The following is a 16,817-nucleotide window of genomic DNA, read 5'->3' as shown; positions in this document are numbered from 1 at the left end:
CCTCCCTTTAATCTTAACGGATACATTTGGGCCTGTTTATCAGTGTTTAGTCCTGTCTCTCTCATATGACTCTGCTTTCTTTCATCCTCTAGACTTAAAAACTAACCCAGAGCTTATCTGCTTAGCTTTGTTTCTTTCCTACAATGAAGCCAATAAATTAGCTAACTGAATACAAATAACCTATATTTGACCCATCTTTTCCGTGTTTCAGTACATCTCTATTTTTAAATCCTAAATTAGGGACAAACTGAAGCCAGAATCCGCAGGAACTGCATCAAATGAATTAATTCTTGTGATTTTTTCCCCCTGAACCCCCTTTGATTTCAACATGAGTGGCAAAATGACTCAATTGCACTATGTAACCTTTGGCCCTGCAAAATTCAGAAATTAGTTCTGCTCACTACATACGACACCCTTATTGGCCAAGCTTTGTCCTAGTTAATTTATGGTTTACCAGATCTCTCCACTCACACGATGCAGCTCTGTTTCTCATCCCCAGGATTACCAAGGTAAGAGAAGGAGTCAATGATTTTTTTTTACTACATTCACTCCTTTCAGATTTATTTCACTAGTCAAACTTTTAATCCCAAATGACTCCCATTTTGATGTGTTTCATTATTTGTGTGTCTTGGTTTTGCCTTGTACATGCTCCCCTGTCTTGAAAACATCAGACAAAGCTGTGGTGGCCATATGGGTTACCTCTTCTCCAGGTCCATCCTTGATTTCCTGAGAGATGGGCCCTTCTGTCTCGGCCTTTATTTTCAAATTATTGGCCTCCGGCAATAATTTGACGTGAAACACCCGTAAGTTTGTTCCACCCAGATCTACAGCCAGGAAGTCTCCTTGCTCTGCATGCAGGAACAAATCAGGTGATGGTTTTGTTTTAAACATTTCCTACCACAGTCACCTGGAATTTTATGAAATTTGTTTTCAGGATTCTTCAGGTCTGGTTAAATAAAGAAAAACAAACAAGGTTCATGCAAAGATATTTGCATTTCCAGCCTTTGCTCCCTACTCCAATGCTTAAATATTGGCCCTTTCACTGCCCTTTTTTCTGTCTTGTTTCCATCCTGTTTACTTTCCTTCTTTTATCCTTTCTTTCTTCTTTGCACTGGGATTTCTATTACTCTGTTTTTCCTTCCTTTGGCCCTTCTCTCTTGTGTCCTACTCCGCTCTTCTTGCTTGGTCTCTTTTCTCCAGTCATTTCTTGTATCCTTGCTTCTCCTGTTCATTCTACCCTTATCTTCCAAGGTTTCATCATCCTGGTGTCCTTCTTTTTTTAGTGTCTTAACTCTCCATTTTCTGATGTTTATTCTTTGTGTGATTAATTGCACCCTTCTTTCTATTATTCTGACCTTGTGGCATTGTTTTCTTGTCTCCTACCTCTCATATTTCTATACTTTGTACCTTATGTCCTACTTTCTATCCTTATGTCTAACCTTCCGTCCTTCCTTCCCTGTGTCCTAATGCCCTTCCTTCTTTTTTACTTTTCTTCCTCCCTAATTCTCTTCCTTCTTTGCTCTCTTCAGTTGTTAGGTTTGTTTTGTTTAGTAAAGCCTGCCCCCATAAATTCACAGTGAATGTCAGTCTGTAAAAGTCTTGAACTTCAGCATGAAAAATGTGCAGGAGCAATGTCCTTCAGATGTTCAGCTTTTACACCCTCACCCTCAGTGGCTTACAGCCAAGTGTGTAAGTGTCCAGTTCACATGAGCTGGACTGAAGAGTGACTGACTGAGTGTGAAAGTCGTACCCGTCCCATCTGGTGTTGCCGTAACGAAGGTAGGCAGCATCTTGACGGGTGCATTGTCATGCATCTGTTTGTCCAGACCTTGTTTCATAGCTTCCAGTAGCCGATTAGAAACATCTTGCAGCTTCTCCACAGAAAGACAAAAAGGCTCCAGGTACTGACGCACCTGCGCAGAGAAGTAGACAGATCATCAGATCCTGGGACACACACAACGTACCATACCAATTTTATTTATGAAGCACTTTAAACACCCACAAGATCAAAGTGTTATACACAATCATAAAACACAAGTGATTAATCATAAAACAATAAACAAAATAGTAAACAGAATGAGTAAGTAGTAATGAAATAAAAAAGTAAAACAAAGTCAACATCTCAGATTGTGTCATAAGATAAGGAAAAGATGTGTCTTAAGTGTGTCATGCTGTTCCAGTACATGTTTGGCAACAAGAAGAAGCAGTGCGAAGTGTGGAAGAACGACAGAAAAAACCAATATAGATGCATCAAGTGCAAAAAGTATATCTGCAACACACACAGTAAAACTCAGCCCCTCGTGTGTTGTACAGGCCATTGGCTAAAGGTCATGGGGCTCATGTGTGTTTTTGACTAATAGATCTACTCTGTGTTCATATAGCTTGTGCTGTGCACCTGAATGGGTTAAATTTCTGAGTTCAAAAAACTAAAAGTCACTAGTTTTGGAAAAACCGTGCTTCACGTGTGAATTTGTTTCCATTCATATCATGATTTTATTATAATTAATTTGCTTTATTATGTTTTAAATAACCAAATATTTTGTTTATACAACTTGAAATTGGTATGAAGTAACATTTGTTGAGTATTTTTACATAAAAGTGTTTGATTGTGAGGCATTAAAAAGCACAAAATGCAACGGGTCCACCAGACCCACAAACACTGGCTGAGTAACAATAATATGAACACCACACAAGGGTTAAGAAGGGATTTAAAATCAGAAAGTGAAGAGAGGCTTGTCTCATGCCCAAGGGAAGGTCATTCCACAGCTTGGGAGCTGCTGCAGAAAAAGCAAAGTTTCCTCTGAGCTTACGCTTCGTCTTCGTCACCCTCAGTAATAACTGGTCAGCTGATCTAAGGGAATGGGAGGGTGTGTAGGGATGCAGACAGGTAAGGTGGGGCAAAAAATGAAAAGAGGTAAAAGAAAGAGATAAAAGGGAGAGAATGATAAAATGTCTTCAGTCTGCTTCATCACCTGCAAAAAGAACTGCCCAACCAACAGATTTAGTATAACAGATACAATAAAGTAACACCTTGGTATCATTGCTGAATTATATGTATTATTATTTAGGCTGACATGTGTAATGTGATAGCTGAGAAAAAAAAAGGAAATAAAGAAATTATGGGCTTTCTGTATAGAAGTGAACACTGAGTACCTGGAAACCAGCACCTGTAGGTGTTTGTCAGAGTTTGTTAGGCTGGGGTGAAATAGGTGGGATCATACCATGTTTTCATGCAAAAAGAATTACTAGGAATATTAAAATCCCTTATATTAGATCTATCATTAAATACCGTCTCACCTGACTGAGGGCCATAGAATAAATGTGATTAGTTTTGTTCTTCCTTTGCAGAAATAAATCAGTTATATAATCAAGAAATCAATCAGATTTGTGTGTATCAGATGGTCAAGAATATGGAATCATTTTCATGTATGCCATACAAAGTGCTGTAGCTATGAATTAAAACACATACATTTAAAAACAAGAGTAAAAAGATGATGCATAAAAGCACTTAAAAGAAATAACAAAACCAATTTAAAACGAAAACTAAGTCTCACTAAGAATAGCAGTAGGTTCATTCTTGTGCTAACTATTATTAGCACCACATTAGTATAGATATTTTTTAGACCATTTTGATGGGGGCTTCTCAATAGAAATACATCTGCAAAGCCAGATAAATTCTTGGTTTACACAGGTTACAGAATGTTAGCATGCTAACATGCTAAGAGAGGAGGCTCAGGGTGAACCAAGTTCCCAAACAAAGTTATTTTTGGCATTAATTGCTTACACATCTGTTGCAAACAGTAGATCATTTTCTTTTCAAGCAGCACATACCTCAGAGGATATCTCCTGAGGAACGTCTTTGAGGAGGAAAGTGTTGTCTGTTTCTGTGTTGCTCATCTGGACAAAGAAAATTAAAGACAAATTATCTTTAATAGGATTCTTTTGAGAGGTGTAACATAAAATAAAATAAAAAATCACAGTGCAATTATGTTTTCAAGCATTTTGTCATCACAGTTAGCCATAGCCATGGCCATGGGAAGGTGGGGTGCTTGGGGTGCTGCAGCACCCCCTAGTGGCGAGAGGCCGTTATTTAAAAAATGTATGAAAAATTATTTGCACAACTTCTAAAGTTCTTAAGAATATTTTGGGAAATTATTTTGACTTTTTAATTTTACTATTACATGTATTTGGATTTTAATTTAATTATTTTGAGGCCTAATCAACACAAGTTCATGGCAAGTTGTCATGGCAACGTCAAGCAAGCTAGAGGTTGCCAAGTAAAGAGATATCCCGCTCACGGCAGCAGACTAGTAATAGACCGTGGTCACTGCCTGCCCGGTCTGTCCAGTCCCTTTAACTCTGCAACACACATAACTGTGCTGTGTGCTGTTTAACTCCACTCCCATTGGATGTGCTGCCTTAAATTCCGCCTTTCCTCTTCCTGATTGGCTGTTTTCTAGTGCGTGTGTGCCTGTGCGTGCGTTCTTGGAGCGCGAGATTTAAGTTTTGATTCATACTGGTATACTGGTTCCACAAAATATAAGTGCTATTTATTTTGCAATTTCTACTTCTCAAAATAGAATAAAGACAAATAAAACAGAGGAACACCATGTAGATTGGTTTTATTGTACATAGATTTCCACCCTGTCCATTAGTAAATTAGTACAAACCAGGGGCAGAGTTAGACATTCTCATCATCAGGGCTTAGCCCATAAACTATTTCATCATTACAAGGGTAATTTGATACACCAAAAAAGTAAGCAATTATTTAATCTGTTAAAGTGGTCGCAAAATTAATTTTATATAGGCCTTTACATGTCTTAAAGTTTAATCTGCTGTTCTTTAATAGTCGTACTAGTATATACCAATAGTATATTAATATGTTCTCATTTCCCTGATGAAATGGACAAACACTCAAATCTTGGTGTCACGAATGTTACTTAAAATACAGTATTGGGTCCTCCATGCTCCTTATGTATTAAGATTTACTGCACATTTATATATTGACAACTCACTATTGTTAGGGGAAAAATTTGTTGTCTGAGAAAATGTAGGTAAGGAGATGCTGTTATCTACACTTCAGATATATGATGTAAGAAATGTGTTTGGAATGTTAAGATAAATTACATGAAATGGGCTAAAGAGAGCAACAACAACCCAATTGTACATTTGTTGAAATTTTAATTTAATATTTGAAATGCTGTCAGTGTCAGTGACACTTCTACTTCCAGTGCAAAGTAAATACAATAAGTGTATTTGCAGTTCCTTGAATGTATAATTTTGCTGTGTTTTAGGGTGCAGACAGAGTATCTTAGATAAAAAAGAATAAGAGTGGGCTTTATCTCTGTGCATTTCTATATCTTCAAAAGAAAATACAGGATAAATCTAGACAACAGACATATTTTTACTATATTTGGTTTAATAGGCATGTTTTTACCCTCTGTCTCTGTTGCTGGTAAGTTCAAATGCAAACTTTTTCAAAGTGGAAAAAAGTCCCAATTCGACATTCATCAGATCCGGTGCTGCTTTAAAGATAAACAAACAGCATCTAGTGTGTGTTGGGCGTATAAATTTTGGATAAATGTAGGAAGAAATGCTGCTTTTTTTCTTTAGGCAGACGAAACACGTCCTGACGCTCAAGTTAAGCAACAAAAAATAGGAGTGTGCATATTGCGTAGGATCAATGACGTCAGACCAATAAGGCTTTCGACCAATAGAGTCCCTACCAAAGTTGAAATCAAACCTATGCCCTTGGCGCATATATTCACCTGAGAACTGATGATGTCTGTGTGTTACAGACCCTGGTTGCATGCACTGAAGTGTATATGACAATAAGGTAGTGAATCTCAATCTATTTATTTATTTTTAGTTGTATTTTAAGCATTAAAACAAGTATGGACTGTATTTTCCTTTTTAGGTGACCTTTGGACTTTTGCATCCTCTTCATTTTGCTCAGAAATTGCCTTGATGTTCAAACCAAGAAGAAGATTTCTTGTACATCCCAAGGTTTCATTGTTTTTCTCCACGGGAGGCGAAAAGAGTCTGTGTACGGCTGAGGTTACCTGTGGGTGCTGGTGCATCTAGATGTAAAAATACGTTAAGATTTAAGTGACTTTGTGAAAAAACTAACACACCACTCCTGATGAATCAGCATAAGAATGAATGCAAGACGTGTCATAAATCCCATTGTCAAAAGATAAACCTATGGTCACCTTCCGATTAGCAGAAAATCAGCATCTGTTATATATAATAAACATGTTTCTACAGGTAGTGGACAGCTACTAAAAAGTAAATATCTCTTTAATTCCATGGTTTCTATAGTGAAATTGCATATTAGTGTCTAGAATGCTCTCTGCTGCCACACTCCATTGTGGTAAATTCAGTGCTCAGTCATTGTAACTGCAAGAGGGAGAGGGACAAAGCAGAGCGTAGCTGAAGGAGACGGAGGCTGTACCCGTTTCTCAATTCACGAGAACGCGAGTCCGTACTCCTGTTCTCGTCAAGTCCAGTCTTGGCAAGAACACAGGAAGATCAGACTTATCGAGAACGTTAGTACGCAGCATGTATCTCTATGTATTGGAAGAGAAGCGTACTCGAGGACTCGTGATGTCATCACACTCAAAGTTCCTTTGCATTTATTTAACATTAAAAACTATTTATACACTACACCGTCATACCTTATTGAAAACATTTTGAAAAATATATTTTCAATTTCTAAAAAGCCTAAAAAATATCTAAAAAATTACAGAACTGTGGGTATAAAAACAGTAATAGCAGGAATTTCTTTGTTGTCAGTTGTACTGGTCGTAGTTGTAGAGGTGATTGAATCTTTTTTAAAAATCAGCATTTTATAGAAGCAAAATGAGCAATATTGCTGTTGCTTTGGTCGTTGGTCAGCTTTACCAGCTGGCTGAAGAGGAGGTGCCGCAATTAAGGAGGCAAATCCGAGCAAGGAGAAGATTAATGCGGCAGAGGAGGCTCAGAAGGCAGACTTTGCTTGCCCATCTATCCCAACTGATAAGGCAAGGCAAATTTATTTGTATAGCACAATTCAGGACAAAGACAATGCAAAGTGCTTTACATGATTAAAATATAGGAAAATGAAAAGTTTAAATAGTGTTGTTTCAGAAGAATTTAACAAGAACAGTCGAAGGCAGTCTTCAACAAATGTGTTTTTAATCTTTATTTAAAGGAACTCAGGCTTTCAGCACTTTTACAGTTTTCTGGGAGTTTGTTCCAGATCAGTGGAGCATAGGAACTAAATGCTGCTTCTCCATGTCTGGTTCTGGTTCTGGTTCTGGTTCTGCAGAGCAGGCTGGAGCCAGAAGACCTGAGTGGTCTGGAGGGTTGATGCCCTGATAACAAGTCTGTGATGTATTTAGGTGCTAATTCAGGGATTTATAGACTAACAGAAGGATTTTAAAGTCTATTCTCTGAGATCCAGGGAGCCATGGAAGGACTTCAGAACCGGGTCCATGTTCTCTAGGTTCTTAGTCTTAGTGAGGACTTCAGAACCGGGTCCATGTTCTCTACGTTCTTAGTCTTAGTGAGGACTTCAGAACCGGGTCCATGTTCTCTACGTTCTTAGTCTTAGTGGAAGGACTTCAGATCCGGGTCCATGTTCTCTACGTTCTTAGTCTTAGTGGAAGGACTTCAGAACCGGGTCCATGTTCTCTACGTTCTTAGTCTTAGTGGAAGGACTTCAGAACCGGGTCCATGTTCTCTACGTTCTTAGTCTTAGTGAGGACTTCAGAACCGGGTCCATGTTCTCTATGTTCTTAGTCTTAGTGGAAGGACTTCAGAACCGGGTCCATGTTCTCTACGTTCTTAGTCTTAGTGGAAGGACTTCAGAACCGGGTCCATGTTCTCTACGTTCTTAGTCTTAGTGAGGACTTCAGAACCGGGTCCATGTTCTCTACGTTCTTAGTCTTAGTGGAAGGACTTCAGAACTGGGTCCATGTTCTCTACGTTCTTAGTCTTAGTGAGAACTTCAGAACCGGGTCCATGTTCTCTACGTTCTTAGTCTTAGTGAGGACTTCAGAACCGGGTCCATGTTCTCTAAGTTCTTAGTCTTAGTGGAAGGACTTCAGAACTGGGTCCATGTTCTCTACGTTCTTAGTCTTAGTGAGGACTTCAGAACCGGGTCCATGTCCTCTACGTTCTTAGTCTTAGTGAGAACTTCAGAACCGGGTCCATGTTCTCTACGTTCTTAGTCTTAGTGAGGACTTCAGAACCGGGTCCATGTTCTCTACGTTCTTAGTCTTAGTGAGGACTTCAGAACCGGGTCCATGTTCTCTACGTTCTTAGTCTTAGTGAGGACTTCAGAACCGGGTCCATGTTCTCTACGTTCTTAGTCTTAGTGAGAACTTCAGAACCGGGTCCATGTTCTCTACGTTCTTAGTCTTAGTGAGAACTTCAGAACCGGGTCCATGTTCTCTACGTTCTTAGTCTTAGTGAGGACTTCAGAACCGGGTCCATGTTCTCTAAGTTCTTAGTCTTAGTGGAAGGACTTCAGAACTGGGTCCATGTTCTCTACGTTCTTAGTCTTAGTGAGGACTTCAGAACCGGGTCCATGTTCTCTACGTTCTTAGTCTTAGTGAGAACTTCAGAACCGGGTCCATGTTCTCTACGTTCTTAGTCTTAGTGAGGACTTCAGAACCGGGTCCATGTTCTCTACGTTCTTAGTCTTAGTGAGGACTTCAGAACCGGGTCCATGTTCTCTACGTTCTTAGTCTTAGTGAGGACTTCAGAACCGGGTCCATGTTCTCTACGTTCTTAGTCTTAGTGAGAACTTCAGAACCGGGTCCATGTTCTCTACGTTCTTAGTCTTAGTGAGGACTTCAGAACCGGGTCCATGTTCTCTACGTTCTTAGTCTTAGTGAGGACTTCAGAACCGGGTCCATGGCACATCTATGCATTGATGTCTTCTAAACATTTACTCAGTGAACTGGTCCATAGTCACCTGGTGACATGGAGATGTAGAGCTGTGTGTCGTCTGCATAGTGATGGTAGCTGATGTTGTTGTTTTTATTATCTGAGCTAGAGGAGCATGTAGATATTGAAAAGGAGGGGACCCAGGATGGACCTTTGGGGAACCCTTTTTTAGCCCATAAACTATTTCATCATTACAAGGGCAAGTCATATTTCTATGTCTGGCCAACTTTACAGTGATCAATCTATAAATTATGTGCAGTTAGTTCAGCTCATTCTTTCAGTGAAATGATAAAAACACCAGAGAAGGGAGGCCATTTGTTACATTTACTATACATTTGACCTTTTCTTTCTTGAGAACTATATTGATCTGCATGTTAAGCAGGTATAGTTTTATGCTGTGAAAAGGTGAGAATTGAAAATAAAAACAATTATGGTAACATTTGGCATTTTTTATTTACAGGAAGAAACTGAAACAAAATATGTTAGGATAAACACTTCTGTGCCAATCCTCCAAATATTTTTTAATGAAGGGGAGCTGAAATGGATGGCCAAAGGAGATAGATCTTCCTACTTTGATTTCGTCTGTATTTGTATTCTTATTTTTAGTTTTTCTCATTTTCTTTTTGATCCACTGTATATATGAAGATACACTGTATATAACTGACGCACATTTTCCTACTTTTGGCACCTTCTTCTGACTATTGACTATTGAGCCGATGTGACAAGTAAATTTCTCCAATGTGAGATCAATAAAGCCCATCTTATCTTATCTTATCTTATCTTATCTTATCTTATATCTGGAGCATGTAACAAAAGTAATTTCCCTCTGGGATTATTAAACTATGTCTGATTCTGATTCTGATCTGACCTAACCTAACCTAGATCAGTTGTAGTCATGTACACATGCTGCTTCATTTCATTTTTTTCACTACCTGTAAAAATACATTAAACGATCAGTAAATGAATTTCCATTTAAACTATTTTTTAACTGTATGTTTGTAGATGTTGTCTATTTGTATAAGATGTTAATAAAAGTTATTTATTTGTTTTAAACCATGTTAGTATCTGTTAATAATTTGTTGAATATATTACACCTTCACTCTGTTCCAAAGATATAACATTTGTCTAAAATAAATGTCTGTTTTTTTCATATACTGTTACTATTGTTTTCTTTCCCTCTTTCTCCTCTCAATTATTCGTGTCCTCACTCAGAAGAAACTCCCTTAGATAGGAAAAACATTTGTAGATTTTATTTATTTATTCATTTTAAATGCTGCTGTCGTTCTTGAGAGACTTTTACAATTTATTCCAGCAAGTATTGAGTTAATAAAGCAACACACGTCGGTCAGATAAACAAAAAACAAATAAATCATAACCAGCGGTACTACGCACAGTACTAGGCCGACAGAAGTGTACTACAGACGGACTAACATCAGCCCTGGCTGCTGTTACCCTCGGACGTCTGCAGGTCACCTTGCTCCGCACAACGTTGGACTTATTTTTTTTAAATTACGTTATAACTTTGTAAACAGGCTATATAGGGAAGCTTAAAAGTATAATGTTCTCGCCTCAAATGATCTGAATACGTACTTTTAAACAACAACAGCAGCAGAAAAGGGAATTTTTAACTTACCGCTGTGATCTCTGTTTGCGCTGTGTCAAATCAAGCTGCGGCCGCAGTGCTTTCTGGGAAAGTTGTCAGTCTGAAAAACACACAAGTCTGCTCTGATGCATGCTCGATAAAGAGGGCGGGGAGAGAACAACATCCGGGGATGTGGTATGTCATCGGTCTGGTGTTCTCGGCAATTGGAACAGTGCTGGGGCTGATGACGTGTCACGAGAACGCGAGCACAAGACATATAGACCTATTGCCCTAACATCGCATTTATGTAAATGGATGGAAAAAATACTAGTAAGAAGACTAAATTATACTCTTGAGAAAAAGGAATATATGCACCATATCAAAGTGGGTTTAGAAAAGGACGTTCTACTATGGATGCTGTGGTGAAAGTAAGTAATGAGATGGAAAAAGCATTTAAAATGAAAGAAATAATGAGCATTGTTTTCTTAGATATAGAAAAGGCTTATGATTCAATGTGGCGGGAAGGATTATTAATTAAATTAAATATGATTAGAGGTATATTTTATAATTGGGTTCTAGATTTTCTAACAGAAAGAAGAATTAGAGTTAAGGTAGGATCTGAAATCTCAGAACAATTTGAAATAAATAATGGAATTCGACAAGGAAGTGTTATTAGTCCAGTATTATTTAATATAATGATTAATGATATTTTTATGAAATTAGATTGGATCAGCTTTATATGCTGATGACGGGGCCATTTGGACAAGAGGACGAGATTCCAAAATAGTAAGAAATAGAACCAAGGAGGCAATAGGAGAAATTGAAAAATGGTCATATAAATGGGGCTTTAAGCTATCGCCAAATAAATCTTGTAATATGATATGTACAAAAAAGAAAAAGATAGATGAATGAAATTTGGAATTATATGGTCACAAAATGGAGACAGTAAGTCATTTTAAATATTTGGGTATATGGCTAGACCAAAAAGGAACATGGAGAACACGTATATAAAAAATAGAGACGAAATGTAAGAAAATCATAAATCTCTTGAGAGCAGTAGCAGGAAAAGATTGGGGAGCAAGTAAACAATCATTGGTGGATATTTATAAGGCGTTAATGAGATCAATAGTATTTATTTATTTACTTATAATAATAAAAATAATTATATATATATATATATATATATATATATATATATATATATATATATATATATATATACACATATACAAACACCTACAAACTTTAAAAATGTATAGTATAATCCTATATTCTTAACATATTTTATAACAGCTTTCTGTATTTCCTTTATCCCCTCTCCTGTTGTTCCTATTAATCCTTTCAAATTCCATTCCCTTCCTATTAGTCTTGTCCTTTGTTTTAATCTTATCCTTTCCTTATCATATTTCCTACAATATAATAAAATATGTTCTGCATTTTCTACTACTTTACATTCTATACAGTCATCTGTTTCACTTTTCTCCTTTCACATACAGTATGTTTATAATATTATTTAGTCTAATAAATTTTTTTAGCTATTTGGTCTGCTCTTTCATTTCAATTTAATCCTACATGAGCTGGAACCCAACAAAATTTTACATTTGCAAGTTTTTGTATTTTGAATAAACTTTGATGAATTTCTAATAATAAATCTTCTCTTTCTGATTTCATATTTTGGATACTATGAAGGGCTGCCAAAGAATCGACACAACAAACTACTCTATCTGGTTTTACTTCCTCTATCCATTGTAGTCCGCATATCCTCTCAATCCTTCCATGGTAGAAGATCCCAACAGGTAACAAAAAAAAAGGACCTGATGATTTACAGTAACATCTAAGGAACAATATTATCAGTTTGAAATATAAAATGTTTTGTCCAATATGTAGAAAATGATGATTAACCATGTTACCAAAACGGACGTCATGCATCACCCATTAAATTTTTTTCAAACAGAGGTCATATAATTGCTTTAGTGTCTTGTAATTGTTTTGCTTATAATTCAGTGTTTTCACATTACACATAAAAGCTTTTCATTTAAAATTTACATTTTAGTATATTTTGTGTATACTTTGTATAGATTGTGCAGATTAGCTGTAGTTTGTGTAACTATACTAATTATTTATATTGTAGACTTCAAACACAGCAAAGAATGAGGCAGCCTACAGAATAGTCCAAGAAAGTTCAACAAAATATGTTGAAATATTTTTAAAAGCATAAAATGAAACAATTGTTTCTTTTTTTTTACAATAAATACATAATGTTTTATGTTGAGTTCTCAGGCGCATGTAGTCCACTGCAATTGTCATTTCTGTAACTTCATGACATAACGTTATTAAAAAAATTAATAAAAAATAACTTTGGTCATTGGTCAAGATTTTTGAGAAAGAAATCTTGACCAATGCTTCCATGATTCATGCATCAGAGGGTTAAAACAGCTCCAGAATATCAATGAATCCCACCATCTACCAAACAAATCGCCCCGCAACGCGCTAAATGGGTTTTCTGGGGGAGAAGAATCGAACAGAGAGAATCTCACCTTGGCGTCTTGCGCTGTGCCACTTCAACTCTGAGGCCCTGACTTCCCTTATAAATGAAAGGCTGAGGTGTGGGCGATACACCCACCTCATCAGCAACTGATGTTGTAACAGGGTGTAGGAGTTGTGCAATTATCTGGAAAATCTGGATCTGGAAAAGCTGGAAAAGTTCATGATGTGCCATTACTTCCAGTTTAAAAAAAATAAACATTCTATCATCTTCCAATCACAAAACAACTAATTCTCCACTTGTTGCCAAAATTAACCGGTTGCTGTAACCATATGCTGCAAGATGCTGGTGCAATTCAACTATATTAAAGTTCATCTTTAGGTAAATCAATTAAAAGAGTGAATGTCTTTTTTTTTTTTTTTTTTTTTTTTACATTTCATGGCGCCAAGAGAGAGATGTTATACTGTATATTTAAAATGTTTTTTTCTGTTCATTTTGGTTGACACCAAATGAAAACACAAAACTAAATTCCTCATAGAAATAGAAAAGTACATTAACAGCTTTGGGAGTATTGTGAAGCAAAGCCATCTCAAAAGTTTGAGGGAGATACACAAGGTCTGGAGCTGCAGGCATTGCTACAAGAACCACCAAACAGAGGTGTACCCATAACCAGGGCTGCAGTTGTCATGTCTTGCATTAAGCAGCTTCTGAGCTACAGACAATTACAGCAACTCACCCGGAAAAATAAGAAATATAATTAGGTGGGAGATGAGGGAGTGAGTAATGCAGATAAACTGAAGTTCCCTCCTGGACTTTGATGCATTGATGCAACAAGGAAAACAATGCTAAAAATTACATGGTCATACATTTCAGTAGACTAACATTTCTGTGTCAGTCATTTCTTAATTGGTCTTATATGATATTCTAATCTTTGAGAATCTGACTTTTGGTTTTTCATCAGCTGTAAGACATAATCCCCTAAATCAGCTTGAATCAATGAATGAAGACTAATTTGCTGATTAGGAGGTGACCATGACTTCAGTGTGTAACAGGAATTCATGAGACATCTTGTACTAATTCATTAACTTCATGCACATCATGAGTCAGGAATAACAAAAGAATAATAAAGTTCTCAATACCTCATTAATCAAAAATATATTTTTTAAATAAATGAATACATGCTCCCGTATTGTGTTTTAAACTAGGTTAACGATGTTTCTTATTGATAAAGACAGAAGTTAGTGAATTTGGCAAGAATAAAAAAAAAAACTTAAACAAAGGCATCAAGACGGTCAATTAACCGATTACAGTAATTATCCCATTAAGTAAACAAACAAACAAACAAACAAACAAACAAACAGTGCAGTTAGAGTCAATAAAAATCCTGTTTCACACAGCAAAGTAGTACAAACTTGTACAAAGAACCCAGACGGTTTGAGGGAGAGTCTTAAACAACAGATCACAATTCACATGTAAAAGGAAGTTAACTGTTTTCGGTAAGGCGCAAACAGGTTAAAGAACATGTCCTAACAGAAAAGAGCAGGTCTTCCTCAACGCTCAGCCCTCAGGCCACTTGTATTTAAAATGTGTATGCTCCATCTAGTTCCAGTGATCAAATCCTCCAACAGATTGTACAGAATCTTTGCTGATTGCACACAATTTTACAATTTTATTGTCCTTAGTCTCATTTTGACTTTGGAAAGTGCCTTGTGATGACATGTTTTATGAATTGGCGCTATATAAATAAATTTGAATTTAGGATGAAAACACCTGGGAATGGTTATGGACTCAGACCTAAATCTTACCATCTGTATCAAGTCTATTAAACAGTTTACTAGAGTCATGAAAACATGGTCACAATAAGGGGATCCTGTCAAAATAGAATACTGAAAAACAACCACATGCTTTAATTTTTCGTTGGTTGATTCTTGTATTCAAAACATTGGTACCAGAATCTGGAACACTAAGAAAATGTAAAATGTCCCAGATGTCTTTAAATCCTTGCACTGGTCGCCTGTTTGTAAAAGGATTGATTTTAAAATCTTCCTTATTTATTGGTCAATAAGGCGCTGAATGGTTTTGGGCTATGTAGAAAGTACAGCCCAGTTACTTTTCAGGTATGAATTTTATAGAACCCAGGAATTCATCAGATATCTTGTATTAATTCATAAACTTCATGCACATCATGAGTCAGGGAATTAATTAAAGTTCTCAAAACCTCACAAATCAGAAATTGTGTTTTTAAATAAATGAATACATGCTCCCTTATTGTGTTTTGAACTAGGTTAATGATGTTTCTACTGATAAAGACAGAAGTAATTGAATTTGGCAAGAATTAAAAAAAATTAAAGGCATCAAGATGGTCAATTTAACTGATTACAGTAATTCTCCCATTAAGTAAACAAACAAACAAACAGTGCAGTTAGAGTCAATAAAAATCCTGTTTCACACATCAAAGTAGTACAAACTTGTACAAAGAACCCAGACGGTTTGAGGGAGAGTCTTAAACAACAGATCACAATTCACATGTAACAGGAAGTGAACTGTTTTCGGTAAGGCGCAAACAGATTAAAGAACATGTCCTAACAGAAAAGAGCAGGTCTTCCTAAACGCTCAGCCCTCAGGCCACTTGTATTTAAAATGTGTATGCTCCATCTAGTTCCAGTGATCAAATCCTCCAACAGATTGTACGGAATCTTTGCTGATTGCACACAACTTTACAATTTTATTGTCCTTAGTCTCATTTTGACTTTGGAAAGTGCCTTGTGATGACATGTTTCATGAATTGGCGCTATATAAATAAATTTGAATTTAGGATGAAAAAACCTGGGAATGGTTATGGACTCAGACCTAAATCTTACCATCTGTATCAAGTCTATTAAACAGTCAGCTTACTAGAGTCATGAAAACATGGTCACAATAAAGGGATCCTGTCAAAATAGAATACTGAAATCACCCACATGCTTTAATTTTTAGTTGGTTGATTCTTGTACTGTTGTATTTCAAGGTGTCCTCCAAAACATTGGTACCAGAATCTGGAACACTAAGAAAATGTAAAATGTCCCAGATGTCTTTAAATCCTTGCACTGGTTGCCTGTTTGTAAAAGGATTGATTTTAAAATTTTCATTATTTATTGGTCAATAAGGCGCTGAATGGTTTTGGGCTATGTAGAAAGTACAGCCCAGTTACTTTTCAGGTATTAATTTTATAGAACCCAGGAATTCATCAGACATCTTGTATTGATTCATAAACTTCATGCACATCATGAGTCAGGGAATTAATTAAAGTTCTCAAAACCTCACAAATCAGAAATTGTGTTTTTAAATAAATGAATACATGCTCCCTTATTGTGTTTTGAACTAGGTTAATGATGTTTCTACTGATAAAGACAGAAGTTAGTGAATTTGACAAGAAATAAAAAAACTTAAACAAAGGCATCAAGATGGTCAATTAACTGATTGTAATTCTCCCATTAAGTAAACAAACAAACAAACAAACAGTGCAGTTAGAGTCAATAAAAATCCTGTTTCACACATCAAATTAGTACAAACTTGTACAAACAACCCATACGATTTTAGAGAGAGTCTTAAACAACAGATCACAATTCACACGTAAAAGGAAGTGAACTGTTTTCGGTAAGGCACAAACAGGTTAAACAACATGTCTTAACAGAAAAGAACAGGTCTTCCTTAACGCTCAGCCCTCAGGCCAATTGTATTTGAAATTTATATGGGAAGCAGGGAAAGCAGTGATGAGAGGTAAAATAATTTAATTCTCATCTTATAAAAAGAAGATAGAAAACAAAAAGATTCAGG

The 16,817-nt window shown here is 36.5% G+C and overlaps 1 protein-coding gene across 1 annotated transcript in view; it reads right to left on the bottom strand.

The window, feature by feature from the left end:
* LOC105939651 (hexokinase-2) overlaps window positions 1-13,069 on the bottom strand; it is a 93,129-nt gene extending 80,060 nt beyond the window's left edge. Inside the window, exons 1-4 of the mRNA XM_036144299.1 lie at window positions 13,054-13,069; window positions 3,832-3,897; window positions 1,751-1,913; window positions 700-848 (exon numbers count right to left, since the gene is read on the bottom strand). Of these exons, the coding sequence (XP_036000192.1) occupies window positions 700-848; window positions 1,751-1,913; window positions 3,832-3,897 (378 nt within the window). The 5' untranslated portion in view covers window positions 13,054-13,069. The remainder of the gene's footprint in view (window positions 1-699; window positions 849-1,750; window positions 1,914-3,831; window positions 3,898-13,053) is intronic.
* Window positions 13,070-16,817: the final 3,748 nt, after the last annotated feature.

This window comes from Fundulus heteroclitus, chromosome 12, assembly GCF_011125445.2.
Source record: "Fundulus heteroclitus isolate FHET01 chromosome 12, MU-UCD_Fhet_4.1, whole genome shotgun sequence".
In the NCBI taxonomy this organism is placed as follows: Eukaryota; Metazoa; Chordata; class Actinopteri; order Cyprinodontiformes; family Fundulidae; genus Fundulus; species Fundulus heteroclitus.
The sequence above is the reverse complement of the archived record's forward strand: the minus strand, read 5'-3'. Positions and strand labels throughout refer to the sequence as shown.